The sequence below is a fragment of the Macaca nemestrina genome, chromosome 3 (assembly GCF_043159975.1).
Source record: "Macaca nemestrina isolate mMacNem1 chromosome 3, mMacNem.hap1, whole genome shotgun sequence".
NCBI lineage: Eukaryota > Metazoa > Chordata > Mammalia > Primates > Cercopithecidae > Macaca > Macaca nemestrina.
The window spans coordinates 21,375,937-21,403,460 of record NC_092127.1 but is presented as its reverse complement, the minus strand read 5'-3'; the positions used below and the strand labels follow the sequence as shown (position 1 = coordinate 21,403,460).

The 27,524-nt window shown below is 37.6% G+C and overlaps 1 protein-coding gene across 9 annotated transcripts in view; it reads right to left on the bottom strand.

Annotated features, from left to right (window-relative positions):
• The window catches only part of LOC105466702 (DExD/H-box 60 like), a 213,565-nt gene that overhangs the window by 45,273 nt on the left and 140,768 nt on the right, over positions 1 to 27,524 (bottom strand). For all 9 annotated transcript variants that reach the window (XR_011620831.1, XM_071092841.1, XM_011715803.2 and 6 more), the window contains 7 exons: positions 23,021 to 23,221; positions 17,794 to 17,898; positions 17,436 to 17,577; positions 16,430 to 16,551; positions 13,490 to 13,637; positions 11,787 to 11,929; positions 9,704 to 9,855 (listed from right to left, as the gene is read on the bottom strand). Coding sequence is in view for 8 of the 9 variants with exons in the window: in XM_071092841.1 (XP_070948942.1) it covers positions 9,704 to 9,855; positions 11,787 to 11,929; positions 13,490 to 13,637; positions 16,430 to 16,551; positions 17,436 to 17,577; positions 17,794 to 17,898; positions 23,021 to 23,221 (1,013 nt within the window). In the remaining variant the exon portion in view is untranslated. The remainder of the gene's footprint in view (positions 1 to 9,703; positions 9,856 to 11,786; positions 11,930 to 13,489; positions 13,638 to 16,429; positions 16,552 to 17,435; positions 17,578 to 17,793; positions 17,899 to 23,020; positions 23,222 to 27,524) is intronic.

Sequence of the window (27,524 nt, the reverse complement as noted above, 5' to 3'; positions counted from 1 at the left end):
GGTGGCGGGCGCCTGTAGTCCCAGCTACTCGGGAGGCTGAGGCAGGAGAATGGCCTGAACCCGGGAGGCGGAGCTTGCAGTGAGCTGAGATCCGGCCACTGCACTCCAGCAAGGGGGACAGAGTGAGACTCCGTCTCAAAAAAAAAAAAAAAAAGAAATAATTTCTGAACTTGAAGACTGGTCTTTTGAAATAACCAGTCAAAGAGGGGAAAAGAATGAAAAGGAATTAAGAAACCCTATAGGACTTATGGGATACCATTAAATGAACAAATATTCACCTTATAGGGCACCAGAGGGAGAAGTAGAGAAATACTTTGTTATTATTAACAAAATAATAGCTGAAAACTTCCCATGTCTTGGGAGATATATGCATCTAAGAAGCTCAAAAGTCCCCAGTTAGTTTCAACCCACAAAGATACTCTCTGAGGCACATTATAACCAAACTGTCAAAAGTCAAAGACAAAGAATTCTAAATGCTGCAGAGAAAAGCATCAAGTCACATATAAGGGAATCCTCAGGAGACTATCAGCAGATTTCCCAGCAGAAACCTCACAGGCCGGGAAAGAATGAAATGATATATTCAAAGTACTGAAAGAAAAAGCAGTCAGTCAAGAATACTATATCCAGGAAAGCTATCCTTCAGAAATGAAGGAGACATAAAGATCTTCCCAGACAAGCAAAAGCTGAGGAAATTTATCACCACTAGTCTAGGCTTACAAAAAATTATTAAGGGAATGCTACAACTAAAAATGAAAGAATGATCGTTACTATCACAAAAATATTCGAAAGATTAAAACTCATCAATAGAAGTAAATTCATAATCAAATCCAGAATAACCCCATGCTGTCTGGGTGCTACGGAAATCCTTCAATTCTCTAGTCCGAAAGCTTTAAGTCAAAATGGTCAAAAAACAGTAACAGCTACAATTAATGACTAAGGAATACACAATAGATAAAGATGTAAATTAAGTCAACAAAAACATAAATTATTGTGGGGAAGCAAGAAAATCTAAAATATTTTTATGTGACCAAAGTTAAGTTGTTATTAGCATAAAACAGTCTATTATAACTACAAGACTCTTTATGTTAGCACATGATAACCACAAAGAAAGAATTTAGAGCAGGCACGCAAATGAGATACAAGAAGGAAATAAAACTTAGCACCACAGAAAACCACCAAACCACATACATAAGCAACAACAGAAGAATAAAGGAACAAAGAATCTACAAAACACCCAGAAAACAATGAACAAAATGGCAGATGTAAATTCTTACCTACTTATAATTACCTTGAAAATAAATAGATTAAAGTCTCCAGTTAAAAGATACAGAGTGAATGGATTTTATTTTAAAGGTAAGGTAGTAAAACCCTGTCTGTACAAAAAAGAAAAATAAAAAATTAGCCAGGTTTGGTGGCGCGCACCTGTAGTCCTAGCTACTCGGGAGGCTGAGCTGGGAGGACTGAATGAACCCAGGAGTTTGAGACTGCAGTGAGCTATGATTGTGCCACTGTACTCCAGCCCCGGTGACAGAGAGAGACCCCATCTCTTAAAAAACTAACTCAACTATATGGTTGTATGCTGACTACTAGAGAATCACCTCACCATTAAAGACAAGCATAGACTGAAAGCGAAGGAAGGGACAAAGATATCCCATGCAGAAATCAAAACTGATCAGGAGTAGCAATACTTATATCAGATAAAATAAACTATAAGACAAAAACTATAAAAAGGACAAATAAAGTCATTATATAATGATAAAGGAATCAATTCAACAAGAGGATATAGTATTGTTATTCTATATACCAACACATCCACATATATAAAGCAAATATTATTAGATCTAAAAGGAGAGATAAAATGCAGTATAATAATATTAGGGACTTCAACATCCCACTTTCAACAATGAATGGGTCATCCAGGCAAAAAAAAAAAAAAATAACAAGGAATCATCAGAATTAAACTGCACCATAGACCAAATTGACCTAATAGCCTTTTTTTAGAGACAGGGTCTTGCTATGACGCCCAGGCTGGTCTTGAACTCCTGACCTCAAGTGATCATCCCACCTCAACCTCCCAAAGTGCTGGGATTACAGGTGTTGGCCACTGTGCCTGGCTGATTTTTTTTTAACAGAATATTCTATCCAACAGCTTCAGAATACACATTTTTCTCAACTGTACATGGAATATTCTCTTGGATAGATCATATGTTTGATCACAAAACAAGTCTGAACAAATTTAAGAAAATAGAGATCATATCAAGTAACTTTTCTGAGCAAAATGGTATAAAACTAGAAATCAGCAACAAGAAAAACTCTGGAAAATTTACAAATACATGGAAATTAAACAATTACTCCTAAAAAAAAAACCCAACAGGTCAATAAACAAAGTAAAAAGGAAATTTAAAAACTTCTTAAGACAAATGAGAATGGAAACACATTATAACGAAACTTACGGAACACAGAAAAAGCAGTTTTAAAATGGAATTTATAGCAATAAAGGCCTAAATCAAAAAAGAAGAAAGATTTTTACTAAACAATCAAATGATGCACCTCAAGAAACTTAATATACAAGAACAAACTAAACCCAAAACTGGTAGAAGGAGAGAATAAAGCTTAAAGCAGAAGTAAACAAAATAGAGGCTAAAAACGCAATTTGAAAGGTCAACAAAATGAAGATGGTTTTGAAAAGATAAAGAAAATTGGTAAACCATTAGTGAGACTAAGAAAAAAAGAGGGAAGACTAAAATAAATAAAATTAGATATTAAAAAGGAGACATTACAACAGTTCCACAGAAGTAAAAAAATAATAAGATACTATTATGAACAACTATACACCAAAAAAATTTGATAACATGGAAGAAATGGCTAAGTTCCTGGACATATACAACCTCCCAAAATTAATAAAGAAGAAATAGAAAATCTAAACAGAGCAGTAATAAGAGAGGAAATTGAACTAGTAATCATAAGTTTTTCATCAGAAAAAAAAAAAAAAAAGCCCAGGACTTCATGGCTTCACTGCTGAATTCTACCAAACATTTAAAGAAGACTAATACCAATCCTGTTCAAACTATTAAGGGAATTTAAGAGGAGGGACTACTTCCAAATTTTTTTTATGAGACCAATATTATTCTGACTCTCAAACCAGACAAGGTTACAACAAAAACAACAACAAAAATTATAGGCCAGTCTCTCTGATAAACACAAATCCAAAAATTCTCAACAAGATACTAGCAAACCAAATTCAAAAGCACAGTAAAAATGTTATTCAATAAGATCAAGGGGGATTTATCCTGGGAATGCAAGGATAGTGCAAGATATGCAAATCAATAAATGAGATAAATCACATTAACAGAAAAACAAAAACCATATGATCATTCAATAGATACAGAAAAAGCATTTGACAAAATTCAAAACATCCCTTCATAATAAAAACTCTTAACAAATTAGGTATAGAAGATTTGTACCTCAACACAATAAAAGTCATATATGACAAATCCATAGCTAATATCATATGATCAGGAACAAGACAACGATGCCAACTGTCACCATTTTTATTCAACATAGTACCGGTAGTCCTAGCCAGGGCAACCAGACAAGAGAATAAATAAATAAAAGACATCCAAATTGGAAAGGAAAAAGTCAGATTGTCCCTGTTTTCAGACAAGATCTTATATATAGGAAACCCTAAAGACTTAGTGAAAAACTGTTAGAATTGATCAATAAATAATACAAATTTGCAGGATACAAAATTAATATACAAAAATCAGTAGGGTTTCTATGCAATAATAGCAAACTGAAAATAAAAATTTTTAAAACAAATTCATTTACAATAGCTACAAAAAATTAGATAATAAATAAACAAGAAGGTAAAAGATCTCTACACTGAAAACTGTAAAACATTGATGAAAGAAATTAAAGAGGACACTAAGAAATGAAAAGATATTCCATGTTCATGGAATGAAAAAATTAGTATTGTTAAAATGGCCACACTACCCAAAATGATCTATAAATTTAATACAATCTCCATTAAAATACCAATGACATTCTTTACAAAAATAGGAAAAAAATCCTAAAATTTGTAGGAAATCACAAAAAGTCCCAAATACGCAAAGCAATCCTCAGCAAAAAGAATGCAGCTAGAGGCATCACACTACCTCACTTCAACACACTATATACTACAAGCTATCATAACCGATAGTATGATTCCATCATAAAAACCACATACTTTGACCAATGAAACAACAGAAAACCCAGAAATAAATCCACACATTTACAGCCAACTGATTTTTTATAAATTAGCTTTTCCCTCATGTGTGCCAAGAACACACATGAGGGAAAAGGGAATATGTGTTTAATATGTTATGCCATTATATGTTAATATATTATATGCTATTATATATGTTTAATAGGTTATGCTAATATGTTATATCTTAATATGTTAATAACATATTAAATATAGCATAATATTGCTATTATATTATAATAGCATAATTATATATATTATTTTAATATTTTATTAATTTTATAATTTTATTATAAATTTATAAATAAATTTATTTTAATATAAATTTATATAAATAAATAAAATAAATAAATTTATATTTATTTTAATAATATATATAATATAATAGCATAATGCTAATATGTCAATATATGATGCTGGGAAAATTAGATATACACATGCACAAGAATGAGACTAGACTCCTACCTCTCACCATATACAAAAATCTATTCAAAATGGTTAAAGACTTAAATTTAAAACCTGAAACTATACAACAATTAATATGGTTTGGCTGTCTCTCCACACAAATCTCATCTTGAATCGTAACTCCCACAATTACCACATGTCGTGGGAGGAACCCAGTGGGAGGTTACTGACTTATGAGGGCGGGTCTTTCCTGCGCTGTTCTTGTGATAGTGAATGAGTCTCATGGGACCTGATGGTTTTAAAAACAGGAATGGCCCTGCACAAGCTCTCTCTACTCATCTGCCACCTTCCGTGCCTTTCACCTTCCGCCATGATTGTGAGGTCTCCCCAGCCATGTGGAACTCTAAGTCCAATAAAACTTTTTCTTTTGTAAATTGTCCAGTCTTGGGTATGTCTTTATCAGCAATGTGAAAATGAACTAATACAGTGAATTGGTACCAGTAGAGTGCAGCACTGCTGAAAAGATACCTGAAAATGTGGAAATGACTTTGGAACTGGGTAACAGGCAAAGATTGAAACAGTTTGGAAAGCTCAGAAGATGATAGGAAAATGTGGGAAAGTTTGGAACTTCCTACAGACTTGTTGAATGGCTTTGCCCAAAATGCTGACAGCAACATGGACAATAAAGTCCAGTATAAGTTGGTCTCAGATGGAAATGAGGAACTTGTTGGGAAACAGAGCAAAGGTAATTCTTGTATGTCTTAGCAAAGAGACTGGCAGCATTTTGCCCCTGCCCTAGAGATTTGTGGAACTTGGAACTTGAGAGAGATGACTTAGGGTGTCTGGAGAAAGAAATTTCTAAGCAGCAAAGCATTCAAGAGGTGACTTGGGCATTGTTAAAGACATCCAGTTTTATAAGGGAAGCAGAGCATAAGAGTTTGGAAAATTTGCAGCTTGGCAATTCAATAGAAAAGAAAATCCCATTTTCTGAGGAGAAATTTAAGCCAGCTGCAGAAATTCGCATAAGTAACAAGAAACCTAATGTTAATCCCCAAGACAATGGGGTAAATGTCTCCAGGACATGGCAGAGGTCTTCACGGCAGACCCTCCCATCACAGGCCTGGAAACCTAGGAAGAAAAAGTGGTTTCACGGGCCAGGCCCAGGGTTCCTGTGCCATGTGCAGTGTAGGGACTTTGTTCCCTGTGTCCCAGCTGCTCCAGCCATGGCTGAAAGAGGCTAATGTAGAGCTCGAGCCTTGGCTTCAAAGGGTGCAAGCCCCAAGCCTTGGTAGCTTCCACATGGTGTTGACCCTGCAGGTACACATAAGTCAAGAATTGAGATTTAGGAACCCCCGCCTAAATTTAAGAAGATGTATGGAAACGCCTGGATGCCCAGGCAGAAGTTTGTTGCAGGGGCGGGGCCCCCATGGAGAACCCGTGCTCGGGCAGTGCAGAAGAAAAATGTGGGGTCAGAGCCCCCACACAGAGTCCTAAGTGGGGCACTGCCTAGTGGAGCTGTGAGAAGAGGGCCACTATCCTCTGTACCCCAGAATGGTAGATCCACTGAAAGCTTGCACTGTGCACCTGGAAAAGCCACAGACACTCAATGCCAGCCTGTGAAAGCAGCCAGGAGGGAGGCTGTACCTTGCAAAACCAAAGGGTTAGAGCTGCCCAAGACTATGGGAACCCACCTCTTGCATCAGCATGGCCCGGATGCAAGACATGGAGTCAAAGGAGATCATTTTGGAGCTTTAAGACTTGACTGCCCTGCTGGATTTCAAACTGCATGGGGCCTGTAGCCCGTTTGTTTTGGACAATTTCTCCCTTTGGAATGGCTGTATTTACCCAATCCTCATACCCGCATTGTATCTAGGAAGTAACTAACTTGCTTTTGATTTTACAGGCTCATAGGTGGAATGGACTTGTCTTGTATCAGATAAGACACTGGACTGTGGACTTTTGAGTTAATGCTGAAATGAGTTAAGACTCTGGGGGACTGCTGGGAAGACATGACTGGTTTTGAAATGTGAGGGCATGAGATTTGGGAGGGGCCAGGGGCAGAATGATATAGTTTGGCTGTGTCCCCACCCAAATCTAATCTTGAATTGTAAGTCCCACAATTCCCATGTGTCATGGGAGGAATCTGGTGGGAGGTGACTGAATTATGGGGGCAGGTCTTTCCTGAGCTATTCTCCTAATAGTGAATGAGTCTCACAAGATCTGATGGTTTTAAAAATGGGAGGTTCCCTGCACAAGCTCTTTTCTCTTGTCTGCCACCATGTAAGACATGCCTTTCACCTTCCATCATGATTGTGAGGTCGTGGAACTCACACGTAGGTCAAATAAACCCCTTTCTTTTAAAATTGCCCAGTCTTGGGTATGTCTTTAATGGCAGTGTGAAAACAAACTAATATAGCCTTTAAAAAAAAAAAGAAAGAAAGAAAGAAAAGAAAAGAAAAAAAAACAGCAGAAAAACTTCATGATACTGGACTAGGCAAGGATTTTTTAAATAAGATCTCAAAAACACAAGCAATAAAAGCAAAAGCAGACAAAAGAGATTACATCAAACCAAAAAGTTTTCCACAGTAAAGAAAACAACGAGTGAAGAGATAACCTATAAGATGGCAGAAAAATATATGCACACTATACATCAGACAAAAGATTTATATCCAGAATACATAAGAAACTTAACAGCAAAAAAAATCAATTTAAAAATGGGCAAAAACTTTAATAGACATTTCTCAACAGAAAGTATACAAAAGGCCAATAGGTATATGAATAAATGTTCACTATCACTAACCATCATAAAATGCCAATCAAAACCACAATCAAATACCACCTCACTCTAGTTAGAATGGCTACTAATAATAAAAAGACAAAAGAAAGCAAGTGTTGGTGTGAATGTGAAGGAAAGGGAACCCTTATATGCTGTATGAGGAAATCCATTATGGAAAACAGTGTATAAATTATTCAAAACATTGCAACTAGAATTACGATATGATCAAGCAATCCCACTACTAGTTATATATCCAAAGAAATTAAATCAGTATGTCAAACAGATACCTGCACTCCCATCTTTATTGCCACACTATTTACAATAGCTATGATATGGAATCAACTTAAGTGTCCAACAATGGATGAATAAAGAAAATGTGGTACATATACACAATTATATACTATTCAGCCATTAAAAAGGAATGAAATCCTGTCATTTGTGGCAACATGAATCAATCTGGAGGACATTATGTTAAGTGAAATAAGTCAGAGACAGAAAGAAAAATATTGCATGATATTCCTCACATGTGAAATTTAAAAAGAAGAAAAATTAATATAATAGAAGTAGAGGGTAGAATAATGGTTACAAAGATTGGGGAGGGGAAAAGAGAAAAGGTGGGCAGAGGTTGGTCAACACGTACAAAATCACAGTAAGTAGATAGGAGGAATACGTTCTAGTGTTTTATTGCACAGTAAGGTACATACAGTTAACAGTATTGTATTGTAGATTACAAAGCAGCGAGAAGAGAGGCTTTCGAATGTTCTCACCACAAAAAAAAAAAAATGGTAAGTGCATAAGGTGATGGGTACCCTGGCTAACCTGATTTGATCATTAGACAACATATATGTTTCAAAATATCAAATTGTACCCTATAAATATGTACAGTTACAATATGTCAATTTAAAAACTTAAAAAAGAACAGCATTTAAATATTTAAAACTTATTTTGATCAGAATTATTTAAAAATTTATGGGCCGGGCGCAGTGGCTCAAGCCTGTAATCCCAGCACTTTGGGAGGCCGAGACGGGTGGATCACGAGGTCAGGAGATCGAGACCACCCTGGCTAAAACGATGAAACCCCGTCTCTACTAAAAAAAATACAAAAAGCTAGCCGGGCGAGGTGGCGGGCGCCTGTAGTCCCAGCTACTCGGGAGGCTGAGGCAGGAGAATGGTGTAAACCTGGGAGGCGGAGCTTGCAGTGAGCTGAGGTCTGGCCATTGCGCTCCAGCCTGGGTGACAGAGCGACACTCCCTCTCAAAAAAATAAATAAATAAAATAAAATAAAATAATAAAAATTATGTAAAATACAAAGAGAATTCCTGAATCATTGTTTAAAAGCATAACCTTCCCCATTTCTACCTACTTGTTTCCAGGGGCTAAATTATTCACTTTCCATGTGAATTCTAAGTATTCATCCTTCTTCACTGCTTTGTAAAATATTTTCCATGTCAAAGAACTAGAACAAGTGTCACTTTCTAACAGACACCTGCTAAGTTAACTATCTCATAATGTAAGTTTCAGATCTTTTCCCTCCATGTTGCATTTGTGGGAAAAAAATAAATATTAATTTATTTCATAAAAATAAATATTTATTTCATTAAAAATATTTCATAAAAATAATATTTGATATACTTCTGGAAATCATCCAACATTCTTAATAGATAATTAGTGTAATGGTAAATTATACTAATAATATAATTAGTGAATTATACAATGAATAGTGTAATGGTATATTATACTAATAATTTAGTTATAATGTATTACTAAATTATACTAATAATTTAGTGTAATTTATTCTAAAAGAAATTTTAGAAAAGAAATTTTAGAATAAATTATACTAATTATACTAATAAACATATAAATTATTCACTTAGTATAATTTATTCTAAATTATACTAAAAGAAATTTTAGTATAATTAAAATATCTTTTTGGGCTTTGTAATGTATCCAAATTTTCTGTCTTCAGAATTACATTCACCAGAACCAGTTCAAGTACCAAGATTTTGGTAGTAGCCCCAAAATCCAAAATAATACTGGAGTTTCTAATCACCAGAAATTAGTCTTCTACAAAGTGATCTAGTATTTTTTTTATGATTAGTCTGTATTTTAAACTCTTAAAAAGATTATGTATTAAAATTCCTATTTAAAAATATATAAATTTATGTTTATACAATTATATAATGTAAATTATATGCTGTTACATATATAATATGAATATACAATAAAACATAGATATATATGTATGTATATATTTTACAGAAACACACCCATAAACCTACCCATTAGTTTGTTCTAATCTTGTCAAGCAGTTGTGTTGATAGAAATTGAGCACATATGCATTTAGTGGCATTCTCCTTCCTCGGTTATCTAATTTCCATGGCCACAGCAGAGGAGCCTGAGTGCCGCTAACACCGACTGTGCGCAGAATGACCTGAAGAAAGGCACTTTCTATTAATTCATTATTGATATGTAAAGAGTAACTGTTTGCAGTTTGAGATTTCTTTTGTATGAATCTGTTTCTTAAAGTATGTTCTGAAGAAGTCGAAGTGACGGAGGCAGGCAGAGGGGGACTCCCATGGGGGTTGAGGGAAATAGGGCCCATTACAGTGAGGGAAAGGGGCGTGTTACAGACACTGGCCAGTGCCACACTAAGCATGCCTCCGGAATGGGCAGCCACACTGAGGCAAACAGGAACTCTCACAGCATCCTGAAGGCAATTTCAACTGTCCAACTACAATACTGTTAGCAACATTCACTAAGGAAAAATAAATAGAAGCTGATTTTAAGGTGGAATTTTCATCATTATCTTAATTGGTGCACAGAATGACCTTGAAAGGAGTGTCATGTAGCTGGTGTCTCCCTGCGCTCACAAGGAGAATAAAAAGAAACAGCACAAACCTTTGGGCTCCAGAAAGAAGAAAAAAGTGGCGGAGGAGGAGGTAGAAGAGAAGAAAATGAAGAGAAGCAAAACAAATAAAAACTAAGTCTCCATGGTTCTGGGCACATTAGACAAATTAATCTGCACAGAATCAGAAGGAATCTGCAAATTCTGCCAGTGCATGGGTAAAATTAAACTGTGGAGCAAGTTGGAATAAAAATGCAAGTTCAGGCCAGGCATGGTGGCTCATGCCTGTAATCCTAGCACTCTGGGAAGCTGAGGTGGGTGGATTGCTTGGGCCCAGGAGTTCGAGATCAGACTGGGCAATATGCTGAAACTCATCTCTACTAAAAATATAAAAAATTAGCTGGGCATGATGGCATGTGCCTGTAGTTCCAGGTATGTGGGAGACTGAGGTGGGAGGATCACCTGAGCCCAGGAAGTTGAGGCTGCAGTGAGCCGAGATAGTGCCACTGTACTCCAGCCTGGGCAACAGAGTGAGACCCTGTCACAAATAAAAAGGGGGGAAAGGAAGGGGAGGGGAGAGGAGGGAAGGGAAAGGGAGGGGAGGGGAAGGGACGGGAGGGGAGGGGAGAGAAGGCAAGGGAAGATATATATAATGATGAAAAAATATAATGTAGAATCTGTAACTTTGAAGAATTTGTTTGATCATCTGTGTTCTTTTCTATTTGTTTACTCTGGGTATCAAATAGCTTTGATATCTATATTCTTTTGGATGAACTTTTAAATAATTTAACAGTTCTTTTAAAATGCCAATATTTATAATGAACCTGAAATTACATTAGCAGCTATTTAAATTTTGGTTAACAAAATTTTTAGATATCACCTCAAACTGTGCAAGAAGATTCATGATTTTTAAAAATTCCTTTAAATGTTAAATATGCAAAAATACTTGAAGACCACTCTTGACATGACGTATGACTCTCTGACCAGGGATAAAATAAGCCAGTGCACAGTGTCAATCTTTATTATTAAATATAATCAATGTGGAATTTATTTCTCATATTTCAAATTAAATCTAAAATCTTCCAGCACCCTAATATTTTATCCAGAAGCTCCCAGAAGTTCTAATGCTTTGTGGCCCCCTTTGTAGACCACTGTCCCCAAAGATCCATGTGGTCTGGAGTAGAGAAAGCACTATGAGGTCTATGATCAATTTTGGAAAAATGTAAGCCACTTTATTTTCCTCTTCCCACAGCAAACCCATGGCAAACCTCATTAAAAAATGAGAAAAAAGAGGTGGTGTCTGAAATTTTAGACAAAGAAGCAGGGTTTCTCAGACCAACTCCATAGAGCATAAAATCACACTGGCCTCCAGGGTCTCGTCCTCTTAGACAATGGTGCTGGCATCAGTGGACATTTTTCAGTGTTTTGGGTTCGAGGTCCTATCAAGGCTTCACAGCAACGTAACCTCACTCTCTCTGTTGAACACATTTTGTACATAAGGTGAATCCTTCACTTACCTGATTGACAGTCTCTGGTCGAAGCAAATCATTATCTGTATTCCCCGAAAGACAAACAAATGGTGAAACAGCTGCTCTTCCTTTCTTGCAGCTCATCAAGTGAGACACGAGCTGGGAGTCTTCACATTCTTTACCTGTGAATTCTGACCATTTGGGACGAGGTCACATTAGGTTTTAAAAATCAGCTCAGAAAACCCTGTTAAACTCACTGTAAATCAGGCCACAGTAGGTGACAGTCATCTCATCAGAACGAAAACGGATTGAGATATGGTGCATAAAGTCATTAACACAGCTTGGCACAGAGTAATCATTCAATCCATGTTGACTATTAACTTATTATCATTACTCTTTTTTTATTACCTGATATTTTTGCCTATGAACTCAGATATAACCTCGGAAACCTCTAAGACATAATGTTCAGGCAGCTCCTACCAGTGGATTTGGAGCTGGCATAAGAGATACAACACTGGTTCCATCCAGCGAGTACCATCTCGCTGGACTTTGAAGGCACCAAGTCATGCACTCAGGCCTGGCTCCTTTTTCCCATCATGACACAATCACACACTCCTATCGTCTTTTCTCTGCAGTACTTTCCTTGCTTCCACCATTATTGTCTGCATTTGCTCATGCTGTGTCCTACATCAACAAATCTTGAGTAACTACAATGCTTACCTCCCTGTCTTTTACTCCAACTAAGACTATATTAGTAGACAGGGGAATATGAGAATCATTTTATGGCTCCACTCTTTACTCTTAATCTAGCTTGTTCTTCCCATGTATTCTCCCCTAGAAGTTTCCTGCTATAAAATTGAAATTTGGAAGCTTAGTTACTTTGCAATACCAGTCACTCCTCAACCAAGAACAAATAATTGAAGCAAACAATGATATCTGCAATGTCCACTAGAACTTTCCATAATGATAGAAATATTCTACCTCTACTACATCCAAGTAGAAGCTACTAGCACTGGAAAGTTAAAGTGACTAAAGCTAAAGTGACTAAAGAATTAACTTTTCAATTGTTTTATTTTTAACCAACTTAATTTAAATAGTGACACGTAGCTAGCTGGTGGCTACCATATTGGGTAGAATAGACTTACATGATGCTGACTATGTGCCATGCACTGTTTTAAGAACCTTGTAAACATTAATATACCTAATCCTCTAAAATTCTGTAAGCTAGGTAATACTTTTAGTCATTTCATTTTAGAGATTAAAAAATTGAGACACAGAAAGATTAAGTAACTGGCATGAGACCTCATGGTTAATAAGTAGCAGAGCCAGAATTTAGACCTTGGCACTCTGCTTCCAGAGTTCACACTTGTAACCACTATGCTACTACCTCTCAGGGGAAAAAAATGCCAGAAATTGTGCCATTTTCTTTTTCACGTCATATTTTCTGACCCAGTTTTCCAACCTGAACAGATAGGCAACCTTCCATCACAATAGTTCATGAATGACTTTTATTTTTTTCCTCCATTGCCCAATAAATACTTGCTAAAGTTTTTTCTTTACTTGGAAAACAGAGACATTGCCACACCCTACAATGGGCTACATTGTTTTCTGGGGATAAAACACTCGGGTTAGCACAGTTGCTCTGTAATAAGCTCCTTTACCAGCTTTGAAGCATCCAATATCCAGACGTTTTCTTAGCCAAGATTGCTTACTCTTTAAATTGTTCCAGAATGGAACTAAATTTTGCTTACTGATTCTTGACAAAGGGAGTTGATACTCATTTTTCATGTTCACCGACTTGGAAGCGATCAGTAGGAAGGAGGCAAAATCCTTCATTACTGCCAGGTTATACTCATGTAAAGCAGCTTTAAAATCCTCCGGGAGTTCAGCAAGGATCACCTACGGGCGAAATACATTTCAGAGAGATGTCTTTACTTTCATTTAAAAAATTAAACTGGTTGGTGATAGATTGCAGCATAGTTCTGTAGATTGATGTTCATTCATCAAAGCCCTTGATTACTTTATTCACTTGTGAGATTAAGGTAAAATTTCCTTTTGATTTCAACCAACATTTACAAATGGAAATATCTTTCCTAAAAAAAGTTGTTTTGACTCCACTTAGCCAAAACCAATTTAACAGAAACGTGTCCTACACTGATCTTAATCTTAGGTATGGTTCAGAGACTTGAGGGACGTATTTACAGAGCAAGTAACAAGTCAGTGTAGCAATAGTAGCGGCAGTTCTTTATTGAGTTCAGATTATGTGCCAACACTGTGCTGTGCTGCCCCAAGCACTTGTTGTTTGTTAGCTCAATTAATCCTGAGAACAACCCTATGCAGTAAACATTTTCATCTCCATTTTGTACATGAGGGAGCTAAGCCTCACAGAGGTAAACTTGTTCCAAATCCAACAGGTAGTAGATAGAGAAGTAGCTGGTATTGCAAGCTAACTCAGCTTCCAAATTTCATGTTTAAAAACAAATTCTTTCAGAATTTGGACTAGAAGTTTCTTTAGTGTGGGTTAGAAATAGCTATGATATTAGAAATGTTCTTGGTTTTCTTCTATTACAATTACGGGTTTTATCATTTATTGATATTTTCCTTATTTTATTCATACTCTGTACTTTTCCAATAATTGAGGTATTTTATAAGGGTGAAGATAATACACTATAATCATATAAATCAAAATTTGGTCAAAAGGAAAGAAAAGCAAGAAAGAAAGGCTAAAATGGGGCATAAATTATATTCTACGATTCCTAGGAGCAGGTGTGAATGACACATTTCAGAATGTCTGTGAGATAAACAGCTATTTATTCTCAGCACTAATATCAGATAAGAATTTTCTGGAGGATTCTTACAAAAGGCACACTGTGTGGACATAATAAAGAATGCCCCTACCAACTCCTTACAGTAGATACTATGACAATTTCCACAATCCTACTTCGGACTCAGCTTTATCTGTGGATGGACCAAGACAAAAGAACAAATTGACAGGTGCAGTTCTACACTCTGGTCAAAGTGATATGGTCTCTTTACTGCTATGCCTTCCATACCCTGCCACTGGGCCACCACTGGACATCATTCTAGGGGAACATGTGCTGCTTATCACCTACACCTTGTGTTGTTCGCCACCTTCTCGAATGTGTATGCTATACAGACCCATCAGGGGAGCAAGCTCTTGGAAGGTAGCAACTGTTTCCCAACCATGATTTTTGTTACAGTTTGCACATATTTATTGCTCAATAAATCTTCACTGACTAATATAGAGCAATTATCCCAAATTACGGTACATAATATTACAGGTACATTAGATGATTTAGCATGACACACAGAACATTAAATAATTATAAATCAGTTTTACAAAATGAAAAGCTAGACGGGCACAGTGGCTCATGCCTGTAATCCCACCACTTTGAGAAGCCAAGGTGGGCAGATCACTTAAGGTCAGCAGTTTAAAACCAACCTGGCCAACCTGATGAAACCTCAACTATACTAAAAATACAAAAAAATTAGTCGAGCATGGTGGCAAGCGCCTGTAATCCCAGCCACTTGGGAGGCTGAGGCAGGAGAATGGCTTGAACCTGGGAGCTGGAAGTTATCCAGTGAGCTGAGATTGCACCACTGCACTCTAGCCTGGGCTACAGAGCAAGACTCTGTCTCAATCAATCAATCAATAAATAAAATATCTTCTTTCCAGTCCTCGTCTATTCTTTCTGATAAGCCTAGAAAGTCCAGAGGCAATAGACCACCATTCTTTCTCTAAAAGTTGATAATCTCTTTTTGTAGCAAAGAGAGAGCAGCTTCAGCTGAGAACCATGTTAACTGCATCTATTCTTATGGCTTCCTTAGTTTTGAAACCAAAGGTCCTGGCTTTCTATTTATGGTAGTAGTAAATATGAACTTTCCTTTTTAAATACTTTAAAATGTGTATGCATTTAAGAAAAGGATGAACAGTTCCAGTGGTGTGCAATGTGGATATCAGTAACTAAAATTGGGTGCTCAAGTCTGGAGGTATATCCAGAGGCATTGTGAGGTCAGAAAGCCTAGATTGATGCTAATTCCCTTTTTGTTCTCTATTTATTAGGGTTACTGGATAGCAACAAGCTTCTTCTACATTCCCAGGTTCTAATGCACATTTTCTTAGGTTTTGTTTCCTTGTTATTATTTTGTTGTTGTTGTGTCTTTCAAAAGAAATAAGAAATTGGAAACAGTGTTTTAAATAAACTCAGAAAATAATTTTTCTTTCAGTCTCTCAACCCTTAAGTTAGGGGATTCTTTCTTAGGTGACTGCCTCAATATTGTCTGAAGAGGACATTAGAGCTCATGATGTAATTCCTTCCCTGCACTCCCATCCCTAGCTGTAAACAATCCCAAGGGAACTATAGGTTCAGCAGTAGGGCTGTCATTCTATTTAAACGACTACTTGTGTATGTAATCTCTGTTGCTACTGAATTACATAATTTGCTCCAATAAAATGAAAACACTTTAGGGATAAGAATTGTTTGTTAGATTAGCAGGGGAAGATGTTTGAACTAAAAATTAAATAGAACTCTAATTATGAGAAGACAACACTATTAAAACAAACGGAGTAGCTTATATAAAATTTAACCCTATCAGTACTGAATGCTTTCCAGTAGCATACATTTAATAACTATCATTCTTACATCATTATAAGTATAACAAAACTTTACCTTTGACTGAGGAAAACTTAAATCAGCATTTTGGAATTTTGCTGGAATATATTTTCTTGCAAATAAATTTGCCAATACTAACACGAGCTTTTCCATCACATCTTGGGAAAACTGTTGTGCACCTATTTAAATAAAGAGCATTATTGTAAATAAGAATAAAGTTGATTCCATGTATTTTGTGCTCAAATTTGTTTTTATAGTACATTTCCTTTCGTTGAAGGCAAAATTTTCTAGTAAATATATACCTCAGAAACTGAACATATTTGCCACACTATGTACACATTTAATTTTTTGGTTAAGACAGGAGCTTTTACATTCTGTGCCTTGTTTTTCATCCTTGCTATACCAGCCCTAGTTCCCAACCCAGAATGTTTACTAACTAGTTTCCTGACTTGCACTCTCCTTTCTTCAGGCCATCTTGAGAGTGATCAGTCTTTCCAAAGCATGAATATAAGCATGTCCCACACTTACTCAAAAATCTTTGAGGTTATCTCATTGGCTAACTGAAAAATCCAGGTTCCTTGGCCTGCCACTTAGGGTGTTTCAAATCCTGTCAAAACGAAGCTCCCAAACTTACCTACCAACACTTCTAAACACTAGTTCTAGGTTCTGGTCATCTTGACCTACTCTCCATTCCCCATAACACATGAGCACCATACCAAAGGCATTAAGAGGTGGCTAGGTTTAATTAACTGGGCTCTGAAGCATACTAGAATCATATGACCATCAGAAACTTATTCTCTTTCTATGTGTCTCAGTATTCTCTTCTGCAAATATTCTTTATCAGTTAAGTAATACATAAGTAGCCCCCAAATACTCTATTAGAATAAATATAAGTTGACTTTTAGTGTCTAATTTTTTGGCATATGTAAATCTGAACATATACTATTTATTTGCTTCAAAAAAAAGAGAAGAAGGAGGAAGAAGAGAAAAACGTATCTGAGGTTTTGGCTTTTCAATAAATATGTTGCCATTTTTGGACTACAGGTATAAAACCCAAGCTTACCTTTCCAGGCTGGCTTACAGAGATTATGGAAAAGGCCTCTCTTGAGAAAATTTACAAAAACAAGATTTGAAGGTTCATGACCATGCAAATATGATGCAAGTCCTGCAAATTTTTTTGGATTACCATTTTTATTTAAATAGTCCTAAAAATAAGGAAAAAAACATTGATTTAACTTACCATGTACTCAAATACCATCAAATACCAGGGTGAGTGATTGCCAAATATTACCTGACTTCATTTATTAATAAATGATAAGTAACATTATCATTGAATGCAGCTTATAGAAAGTTCAGTTGGTTTAGCATAGAGAGAAATGTACATAGTTATAGAGAACAAAAAAGCCAAAGCGTGATCATACCTCTTTGATCAGGAGCTGCAAAGAAAACAAAAAATAAAGTTTCAAAGTCTTCATGGCTCTTGGTCTCTTAAAAGACAGCAATGAATGCTTTAGCACTGACAACACCTATAAAAGAAGAGTACTTTAATTTATCTAGTTTTAAACAGCATTTGTAAATACTGATATGTAATAAATAGTACACATACATACTATATAGATAATGTTACCAGATCTCATGTGAAAGTAAATTTCACTTGATTTCACATTATCTCTTTGACTGTGTCTTCACATGGTGCATGCTTCCTTGAATTAAATACATCACATAAAGCAGAACTGTTATACATAACACAGAATGGCAAATAATCTGCTAAATCTCTGAAACAGTGGTGATTCATAGTGGCCTGAACAAATAAAGTATGAAAGCCAATCTGGCTTACAAGTTTAGCTCTCTTAGGCCTAGAAGGCAAATTGAGTAATTACATTGCTCTAGTCTTGAGTTAGCCCATCAAACCTGATGGAACTAGGTAGATTTCAGTCAACAGAATGGAAATATTTGGATCCGTGCCATCACCCAAATTTCATGTCAAATTGTAATCCCCAATGTGGGAGGTGGGGCCTTATGGCAAGTGATTGGATCATGGAGGTGAATTTCCCCTTTGGTGCTGTTCTCGTGATAGTGAGTGAGTTATCATGAGATCTGGTTGTTTAAGTGTATAGTAGCTTCCTTCTGTCTGTCTTCCTCCTGCTCCAGCCGTGTAACACATGGATACTTCCCCTTCACCTTCTGCCATGATTGAAAGTTTCCTGAGGCCTACCCAGAAGCAGAAGCTGCTTATGCTTCCTGTACAGCCTGCAGAACCATGAGCCAATAAAATGTCTTTTCTTTATGAACTACCCAGTCTCAAGTGTCTCTGTATAGCAGTGTGAGAATGAACTAATACAGAAAGTTGATACTAATTCAGAAAGATATAGGAAAATGTGAAAGCGGTTTTGGAACTGGGTAGTGGACAGAAGTTAGAATTTTGTGGAGGGCTCAGAAGAAGACAGGAAGATGAGGGAAAGTTTGGAACATCCTAAAGACTTGTTAAACTGTTGTGATCAAAATGCTAATAGTAGTATGGACAATGAAGTCCAGGCTAACAAGGTCTCAGATGGAGATGAAGAACTTATTGGGAACTGGAGCAAAGGTCACTTTCGTTAAGCATTAGCAAAGAGGTTAGCTGTACTGTGCTCCTGCTCTAGGGATCTGTAGAAATTTGAACTTGAAAGAGATCATTTGGCTGGGCACAGTGGCTCATGCCTGTAATCCCAGCACCGTGGGAGGCCAAGGCAGGCAGATCACGAGGTCAGGAGATCAAGACCATCTTGGTTAACATGGTGAAACACCGTCTCTACTAAAAATACAAAAAAAAAAAAAAATAGCCGGGCATGGTGGTGGGCACCTGTAGTCCCAGCTACTCCGGCGGCTGAGCCAGGAGAATGGTGTGAACCTGAGAGACGGAGCTTGCAGTGAGCCGAGATTACGCCACTGCACACTCCACCCTGGGTGACAGAGCGAGACATCGTCTCAAAAAAAAAAAAAAAAAAGAAAGAAAGAAAGATGATTTAGGGTATGTGGCAGAAAGGAATTTCTAAGTAGTAAAGTGTTCAAGATGTAGCCTGGCTGCTTCTATCAACCTGTGCACATATGTGTTAGCAAAGAAATGACCCGAAACTAGAACTTGTATTTGAAAGGGAAGTAGAGTGTAAATCTGAAAAATGTGCAGCCTAGCCATGTGGCAGAAAAGAAAAGCCTACTTTCTGGGCAGGAATTCAAGCAGCCTGCATATGTTTGTATAACTAAAAGGAAGGAAAATGCTGATAGCCAAGAAATTGGAAAAGGCCTCATAGGCATTTCAGAGACCTTTGCAACATTCCCTCCCATCACAGGCTGAAGTGCAGTAGGTCACAGCCCACTGCAACCTCAAATTCCTGGACTCAAGTGATCCTCCTGCCTCAGCCTCCCAAATAGCTGGGACTATAGGTACATGCCACCATACCCAGCCAGTGAAACTTTTTCTAATAAAGAAACCAAAGCAATTAAAATAGAAACCAAATTAAAAATCTAATTTAATATACTTATGACTTCAAAAACAACTTGAATGCGATAAATTGAAAAGGTTCTGAATATGATAAACACTATCAATTAAAAAAAACTATAGAAACTTCTCCTAAAAAAGTAACATATAAGAATAAAGAAAAGGATCCATATACATGGGCAGAAAAAGTCAAGTGACCTACAAAAAAAAAAAAAAAGCAATCAGTAGGGCCACAGATTATATCTCTACAACAGTAGATGCCAAAGAAAATGAAGCATCAGCAATTTTGAAGACTAATGGCTCAAATCCAATAAATTTACGCCTGGTTAAATTGTCCTTACTACAAAAGAAACAAAAATCTCCTTGAATATGCAGGAGCCCAGAAAATAGGTCACCCTCATAAACATTATTATATAAAAAACAACAACAAAAACCTTGAAAGTGTACTACTCTCTCTTCCTGGGAGATTAATCCAAATTAAGAGCTCAAGAAAGGGGCCACTTTTACATAGAACTGGGTGTCACTGTCTTCTGTGACTATCAATAGGCACACACCTGACTCACTACAGGGTTCTGGGGAGACTCTTTGTCTTGGCAAATGGAATCTGATGTAACCGGCCATGATAATGAATATATAACAATATGGAAAACTTGGCAACCTTACAATGACATTTTATTAAATCTAAATTTTAATGTGAATTATATATTACTCAACATGGGGTTATATCCCCCCCAAAATTGTTCTGATTGAAAACCTCAGGCAAATTTACCAAATTCTGGTATCTAATTCAACATAACTGCATCCTCCTGCTTTAAAAAGCAAACACTTACCCACATTTAGGTAGAAAAGACTGGAACAAATATATCAAAATAATAAAGCAGTTTCCTTTGAGTAGTGGAACTATCGCTTCTTGGCCTTTTGGCTAAGATCAAGTGAGTAGTGGAACTAGGTATTGGTGAGTTTTCCTCTTTCAGCTTTTCTATGGTTCCAAATAAACTTTTATAAAGAGTCAATTTTATATTTAAAATATAGTTTTTATTTTTAATATAGCAATACTGTTTTCCTCATTCTTATCTGTAATTGAGTGATACATTTGAGAACAAATTCAATCTTTCATTTCAATTATCATTCTTCTGTTAATTCTTTAATGCAGAAATTTCTTATTGATCTAATTAATTAAGTGGCAAATGCTGACAACATAACAGAATTTAAGGTAGAAGCAAATCTATTTTTCCACAAAAAATATATAGACAGTCAAAAACAAGTTATATTATCAGTTTTCACTTATACTTGATCTCCTTTATGAAGGAAAAAGTAAAAAACAATATATAAAGAGAATGAAAAAGTTAGCAAGTGCTTTTCCCATTCTTCTCTTTAATGAATACTAAAACAAAACAAAAAAAAAACCCTAAAACTAAAATCATAAGACCTGAGACTATGAACGATAATAGCTAGCATTTATGTGTTTACTACTAATCGAATATGATGCTAAGAAGTCCTTGACTTGCATTAATTAGTTCATTTAATTTAACTACAATCTATAGTGGTTGTTATTGCCATTTTATGGCTGACAGTTCTGAGGTTTAGGAAAATGTAATTGCCTTATTAAAGTTAAATAGTCAGTAAATAATTAAACCAGGGATGTATTTATGAGTCTATAGCCAAATTCAACCACTATACCACATTGCTTTTCACATATTAAAAAACCCTGGTAATTCTTAGTGCCTTAAGGTCTTTGGTGGTGAAACAAAATTAATTATTTTGTTCTGTCCTGAAGAAACATATAATAATGAAGAAAATACAACGCATTAAAAGAGTGATGAAACTGAAGAGCTATTGCTACTGTTGACCTAAAAAATACTGAGGCAAAATTAATATAGAGAGTCCATTTGGGCCAAGGTTGAGGACAGCTGTTTGGGACAGACACACTTCCAAGCTGTCCTAAGGAGTATTCTGCTCAGCTTTTGCTACAAGATTTTTTTAAACGCAAAAGGGGACAAGAAGTGGGCTGATACAAAGTTTTTTGACAGGAGTTCTCATAGTTTTACAGAAATAACATTGATTTGTGATTGGCTATACATTGTTGAACTACAGGGAATGAGGTACGGTGTCCAATGTATGGTGTTTTATGGCTACTTCATGTCAGTTAGCCTAGAGCCCACACAGCAAGTGGCCTCAAGAGGTAATTATTTAGCTCAACAGGGGAGTGAGACACGACTGCTGTCACACCCTGTCACATTCCAATGCCTCTCTGGGCCTGATAATTAAAGGGCACTCACATTCCTCAGATAAAAAGTTTCTTGGCTGGGCACGCTGGCTCACACCTGTAATCTCAACATTTTGGGAGGCCAAGGCAGGTGTGATGATTAACGCTGCGTGTCAACTTGATTAGATTGAAGGATTCAAAGCATTGATCCTAGGTGTGTCTTTGAGGGTGTTGCCAAAGGAGATTAACATTTGAGTCAGTGGGCTGGGAAAGGCAGACACACCCTTAATGTGGGTGGTCACCACCTAATCAGCTGACAGCAAGGCCAGAATATAAAGCAGGCAGAAAAACGTGAAAAGGCTAGACTGACTTAGCCTCCCAGCCTACATCTTTCTCCTGTACTGGATACTTTCTGCCCTTGAACATCAGACTCCAAGTTCTTTTGTTTTGGGACTCAGAATGGCTTCCTTGTTCCTCAGTTTGCAGATGGCCTATTACGGGTCCTTATGATCACGTGAGTTAATACTTAATAAACTCTTCTGTATACATATATCTATCCTATTAGTTCTGTCATTCTAGAGAACCCTGACTAACACAGTAGGTGGACTGCTTGAGCCCAGGAGTTTGAGACCAGTCTGGGCAACAGTGAGCCCTCACCTCTACAAAAATAAAATAAAATAAAAATTAGCTGGGCATGGTGATGTACACCTGTAGTCCCAGCTACTCGGGATGCTGACATGGGAAGATCGCTTGAGCCTAGGTGATCAAGGCTGCAGTAAACCATGATTGCACTACTGCACTCCAGCCTAGGTGACACAGCGAGACCCTATCTCCAAAAACAAACACAAACAAACAAAAAGAAAGTTTATTTTCTTTCTCAAGACAGACTTCTAAAAGAGCAGTAGACCTGACTAGAGCCAGGACAGTAATGAAGACTGAATTCAGGCAGTGTCCAGCACGGTACCTTTGCCTTGGCATCCTCTGGATCATCTCCCTTGGAAGCCAGCAGCATGAGTCGCAAGACCAGGGTTATGCTGAGAGGGAACTGTTCTCTCAGCTCAGGAACACCGGATGCAAGGAGTCTTTTTATTTTGGGCAATGGGATATCAAAGAAATATACATTTCCAAGCAGGTCTTGACCTCTTCTTCCAGCACGGCCAGACATCTGGAAGCAGCAAAGAATCACAATGTAAAACCTCCCCAAATAATTTCCTATGAAGTCCAAAGATCTATGACTTTACACTTGTTATCCGGGGTTGTGTTAAATTGTGCATTTGGTCCTGAAACTAATCTATGTTAACATGGCACTTAAAAATTATAGTGTGGCTAGGCCAAAGAGATAATGAGGCATTGTGATATATATTTGGTCTTCGGCCCCAGTTGCTGGCATATGACTCCTAAAATCCTCGGACTCTCTAATATCTTTGTATGTGAATAAGTTGGCTGATGGCTGGCAGTCTCTAGGCAGCTTCAGGATGGCGACTGGTCACCAGAAAGACGAAGGCATGATTAGAGGAATGGGACTTTCAGCCCCTCCTCGCAATTTCCGGGGAAGGGAGAAGGGCTGAAGGTTAAGTTGATCACCAGTGGCTAATGGTTTAATTCATCAGGCCCGTATAATGAAGTTTCCATAAAAACCTAAAGGGACTGTCTCAAAGAGCTTCCAGACAGCTGAATATATGGAGGTTCCGGGAGGGTGGTGTGCCTGAGATGGCATGGGAGTTCCATGCCCCTTGACCCATACCTTGCCCTCACAGCTCTTCTTCTGTTTGCTTTATAACATCCTTCATAATGAACTGATAAACAAAAGTGTTTGAGTTCCATGAGCCACTCCAGCAAGTTAACTGCACCCAAAGAGGGGGTCATGGAAACCCCAACTTGAAGCCAGTTGGTCATAAGTTGCAGAGGACCGGACTTGTGACTGGTGTCTGAAGAGGAGGCAGTCTTGGGGACTGAGCCCTCGATGTGTGGAATCTGATGCTATCTTCAGGTCAGTAATGCGGAATTGAATTGAGCTGCAGAACTGACTGCTCACTTGGTGGTGAGCACAAATCCCCACACATCTGGTCACAGAAGTCTTCTGTGTTGATTGTAGTGATTATTAGAAAGTGAGATAATAGAAAAAGCAGTTTGCGTTTTTCCTCATATTCAGAGGCAGCGTCGTTAACAGATATTCCCTATCATGCAGACAACTGTACTAGGGATTGTAAGATGATATGTAAAAGAAACTTACAAATGGAACCTGCTCTCAAGGAGCTTAGAGTCCATAAACCCCCAACTCTTTCTCACCACACACAGACAAAGAGAAGGAGAGAGAGAGGGAGAGAGGGAGGGAGAGAGGGAGGGAGGGAGGGACGGAGAGGGAGGGACGGAGAGGGAGAGAGAGAGAGAGAGGAATAGAACTAGAGAGTGGCTTAAATAGGGAAAGTTTTCAGCCTTGTTTTCAATCAGACCCCTTTTTGCAAATGAAGGATTCAAACTTCTTCAGTTCTGCTTGGTTGAAATAGTTGAGTCCTGACTGGGTGGTTTCAAGCTCCAAACCAGAAGAGTCTGCTGGATGTTTCTTTCAAACAGCTGGAAGTGGGGAATTCCAACCACACTTGGCACCACCAACAGCAACTGTTCCCTATTTAAGCCATTTTCTCTAACTCTTTTAACAAATAGAGTTAAAAGTAATGAAATTTTAAAAGTGTGCCTAAGCCTCTTGAGATACAAACCAAGTAAACTTATTGAAAGAGACAACATTTTGAAAGGCTTTGTGGAAGAGGTATGTCAAGGACCAACTAATTGCAGAAGAAATAACAGCCATTTATTCAGTGCTTAATATGTGCTAGGCCCTTTGTATAAATTAGTTTTAGGCAGTCGTCATAATAATCCAGTGAGGTAGAGAGTATTGTCAATCCCATTTAAAGATAAAGAAGGACTTCTAATGTGATTTTGAAAAAGAAGAAGAAGAAGAAGAACAAAGATGAGAAAACTGAGCACAGAGAACTTAAGTAACTTAGCCACAATCCAACAACTGAGAAGTAGCAGATTCAACTAATCCCTGATTTTTTTTTTTTTATCAAAGTCATGTCCCCAAGGACCACGTGAGCCTGCCTCTGGGAATCCTAAAAATGAGATTCCTGAAGATTACATGGTAGACAACCCATGCAAAAAAATGACACCAGAGAAGAGAGCAAGAAGACAGAGATTAGAACGATGGTTAGAAACAGTAAGAAGATTAGATTGATCAGGACAAATGTTCATGAGCATAAGAATATACATATTTTAGATAGAGAGCAAAAGGGATTTTGTTGATAAAGGGCTTGAATATTGCCAACATTTCTATATTTGATCCCAGAGTAGAATTAGCCATCAAATGTTCCCTTGCCAGAAAATGACATGGAGAAAAACGATGCTATCATCTGCGGCACAGAATAGAATATGGGCAAATGATAACCCAGAGGACTGTTAAAGTAGTTCCCTGGCCAACAGACAGAATGGATTCCTGTGGCTGAGGTGCTCAAAGTCAAAACAGAACTAGGTAGCCACAGCAGGGTGAGGGAGTGGTCATGCACGCTGTGTTCTCAGAAACAGGTAAAGGTGTCAAAGGACCCTTCCTACAATCAAGCCAAACCAGCTGCTGTTGGTGGTGCTAAGATAAACTGTGGTTGAAAATCTCCACTCCTAGCTCTTTGAAACATCTGATGGAAACTTCTGGTTCGGAGCTTGGAAACCATTCAGTCAGGGCTCAACTATTCCAACCAATCAGAACGGAAGAAGTTTGAATCCTTCATTTGCAAACAAAGGATGTGACTGAAAATAAGGCTGAGAACTTTCCTTATTTAAGCCAGACCCTCCCTTTGTTCTTTGAAGAGCCCACTTTCACATACAGTAAAGGCTGAGTTTCTCCAATCTCCAGATTGTTTTTTACAGAAAATAAAACTCTGTTTTGCCTCTGCAGATCTCATGTCCTTTTGTTAACACTCTTATAATAGCCCTGGGTAAAGAATGAAGGAAGGAGGATGCTGGCTACAGAAATCGTGAGACAGAAATCTGAGGGCACCACTGCAGAAGAGTAATTGGATGACTTTTGTAATAGATTAAGCATCAAAAGCAAAGGAGAGAGAAAAGCATTAAAGATGATTCCGGAGTGAAAAAGTATGCACAGTAAATGAAGAAGGAAATGTTTATTAAGGACCTTCAATGTGTCTCTTTCCTATTTCACTTAATCCTTACAGAGGCTGTGGGGTAGTGATTATCACAGCCATTCTGGAGATAGTGAAGGAAGATCCAGCAGTTCAGGTATCTCACCTGAAGTCTCACATCTGTTTGGCAATAATCACCTCATGTCGGCAGATTTTCCATGATCATGGTTTCCATTATACCACCACAACTGAAAATGACAGCCTAGCATAGATGGATGCACATTGTACAGAAGAAATCATCAGTGCCACAAATACCTTCAGCATCTCTTGTCATTCCTATGCTAATTGTTATTTGAGATACAAATTCCTTAATGGAATTTACAAGAGTACATAACAAGAACAGTGAGAGAACAAGCGCAATCACATTTCCCCAAAGCTGGAGTAATCAAACAAGACTTCAAAGAAAACACATGAGGACAGTTCAATCAGATACTTGTAAAGGGGCTATGATTTCAATCAGGGGAAAGAAGGGAAAGTCTCTAAGAGGAAGAAGGAGAGCAAAGGTCCTGATGAATAAGGCATAGCAGAAATGAGAGGTCAGTTACTAAAACAATTTGTGCCAGAAGGTTCTCACTAGGAAAAAACAAGAAATAAATATATATATTTTTAAAAATCACATGGTGATCAGGATGCAAAGGGCCCTATTAATAACAGCTGGCATTCATCGAGCACTTACTATGTGCCGGGCACAGTTCTGAGTGGTGTACATTTTTCAGATAGTCCTCATAATAACCTTCTGAAATATAATCATTGTCACCATCATACAGATTGAGAAACTGACACCTGAGAAATTAACTAACGTGTCCGTGGTTGAACAGCTAGTAAAGAGTAAGGTCAGATTTAAGCCTAGGGAATCTAGGACCAGCTCCCCTATGTTAATCCTTATACACACTCCTTCAGAAGCACTGTGAAGATCTAGCACATAGGTATCTGAGGCAAGACTTGAGCCAGGCCACCAGGGGAGGGGCAGGGCAACAGGCTGGTTTGAATGTAGGCAGAATCAAGGTAACGCTGACATGGTGGTGAAGAGGCCCAGGAAAGGATACCAAGAGACTGTGAAAGCAATAAGGGCATTCTGATGACTAGAGAAATCCCAGGCTTATGCCAATAAGGAGACTTCTGGAGACCCTGGGAGGCAGTGAATGTGTTTTTGCTTATGGGAGAGAAGTGACTCATTAGGACCCAGGCAGCAAACTATAGTAGGCAGCTTTCTCAGTGGCTGCTCCCAGTGATTCTAATAATCACAGCTTCCTGCTGCTCACAGCCTTGTGTAATCTG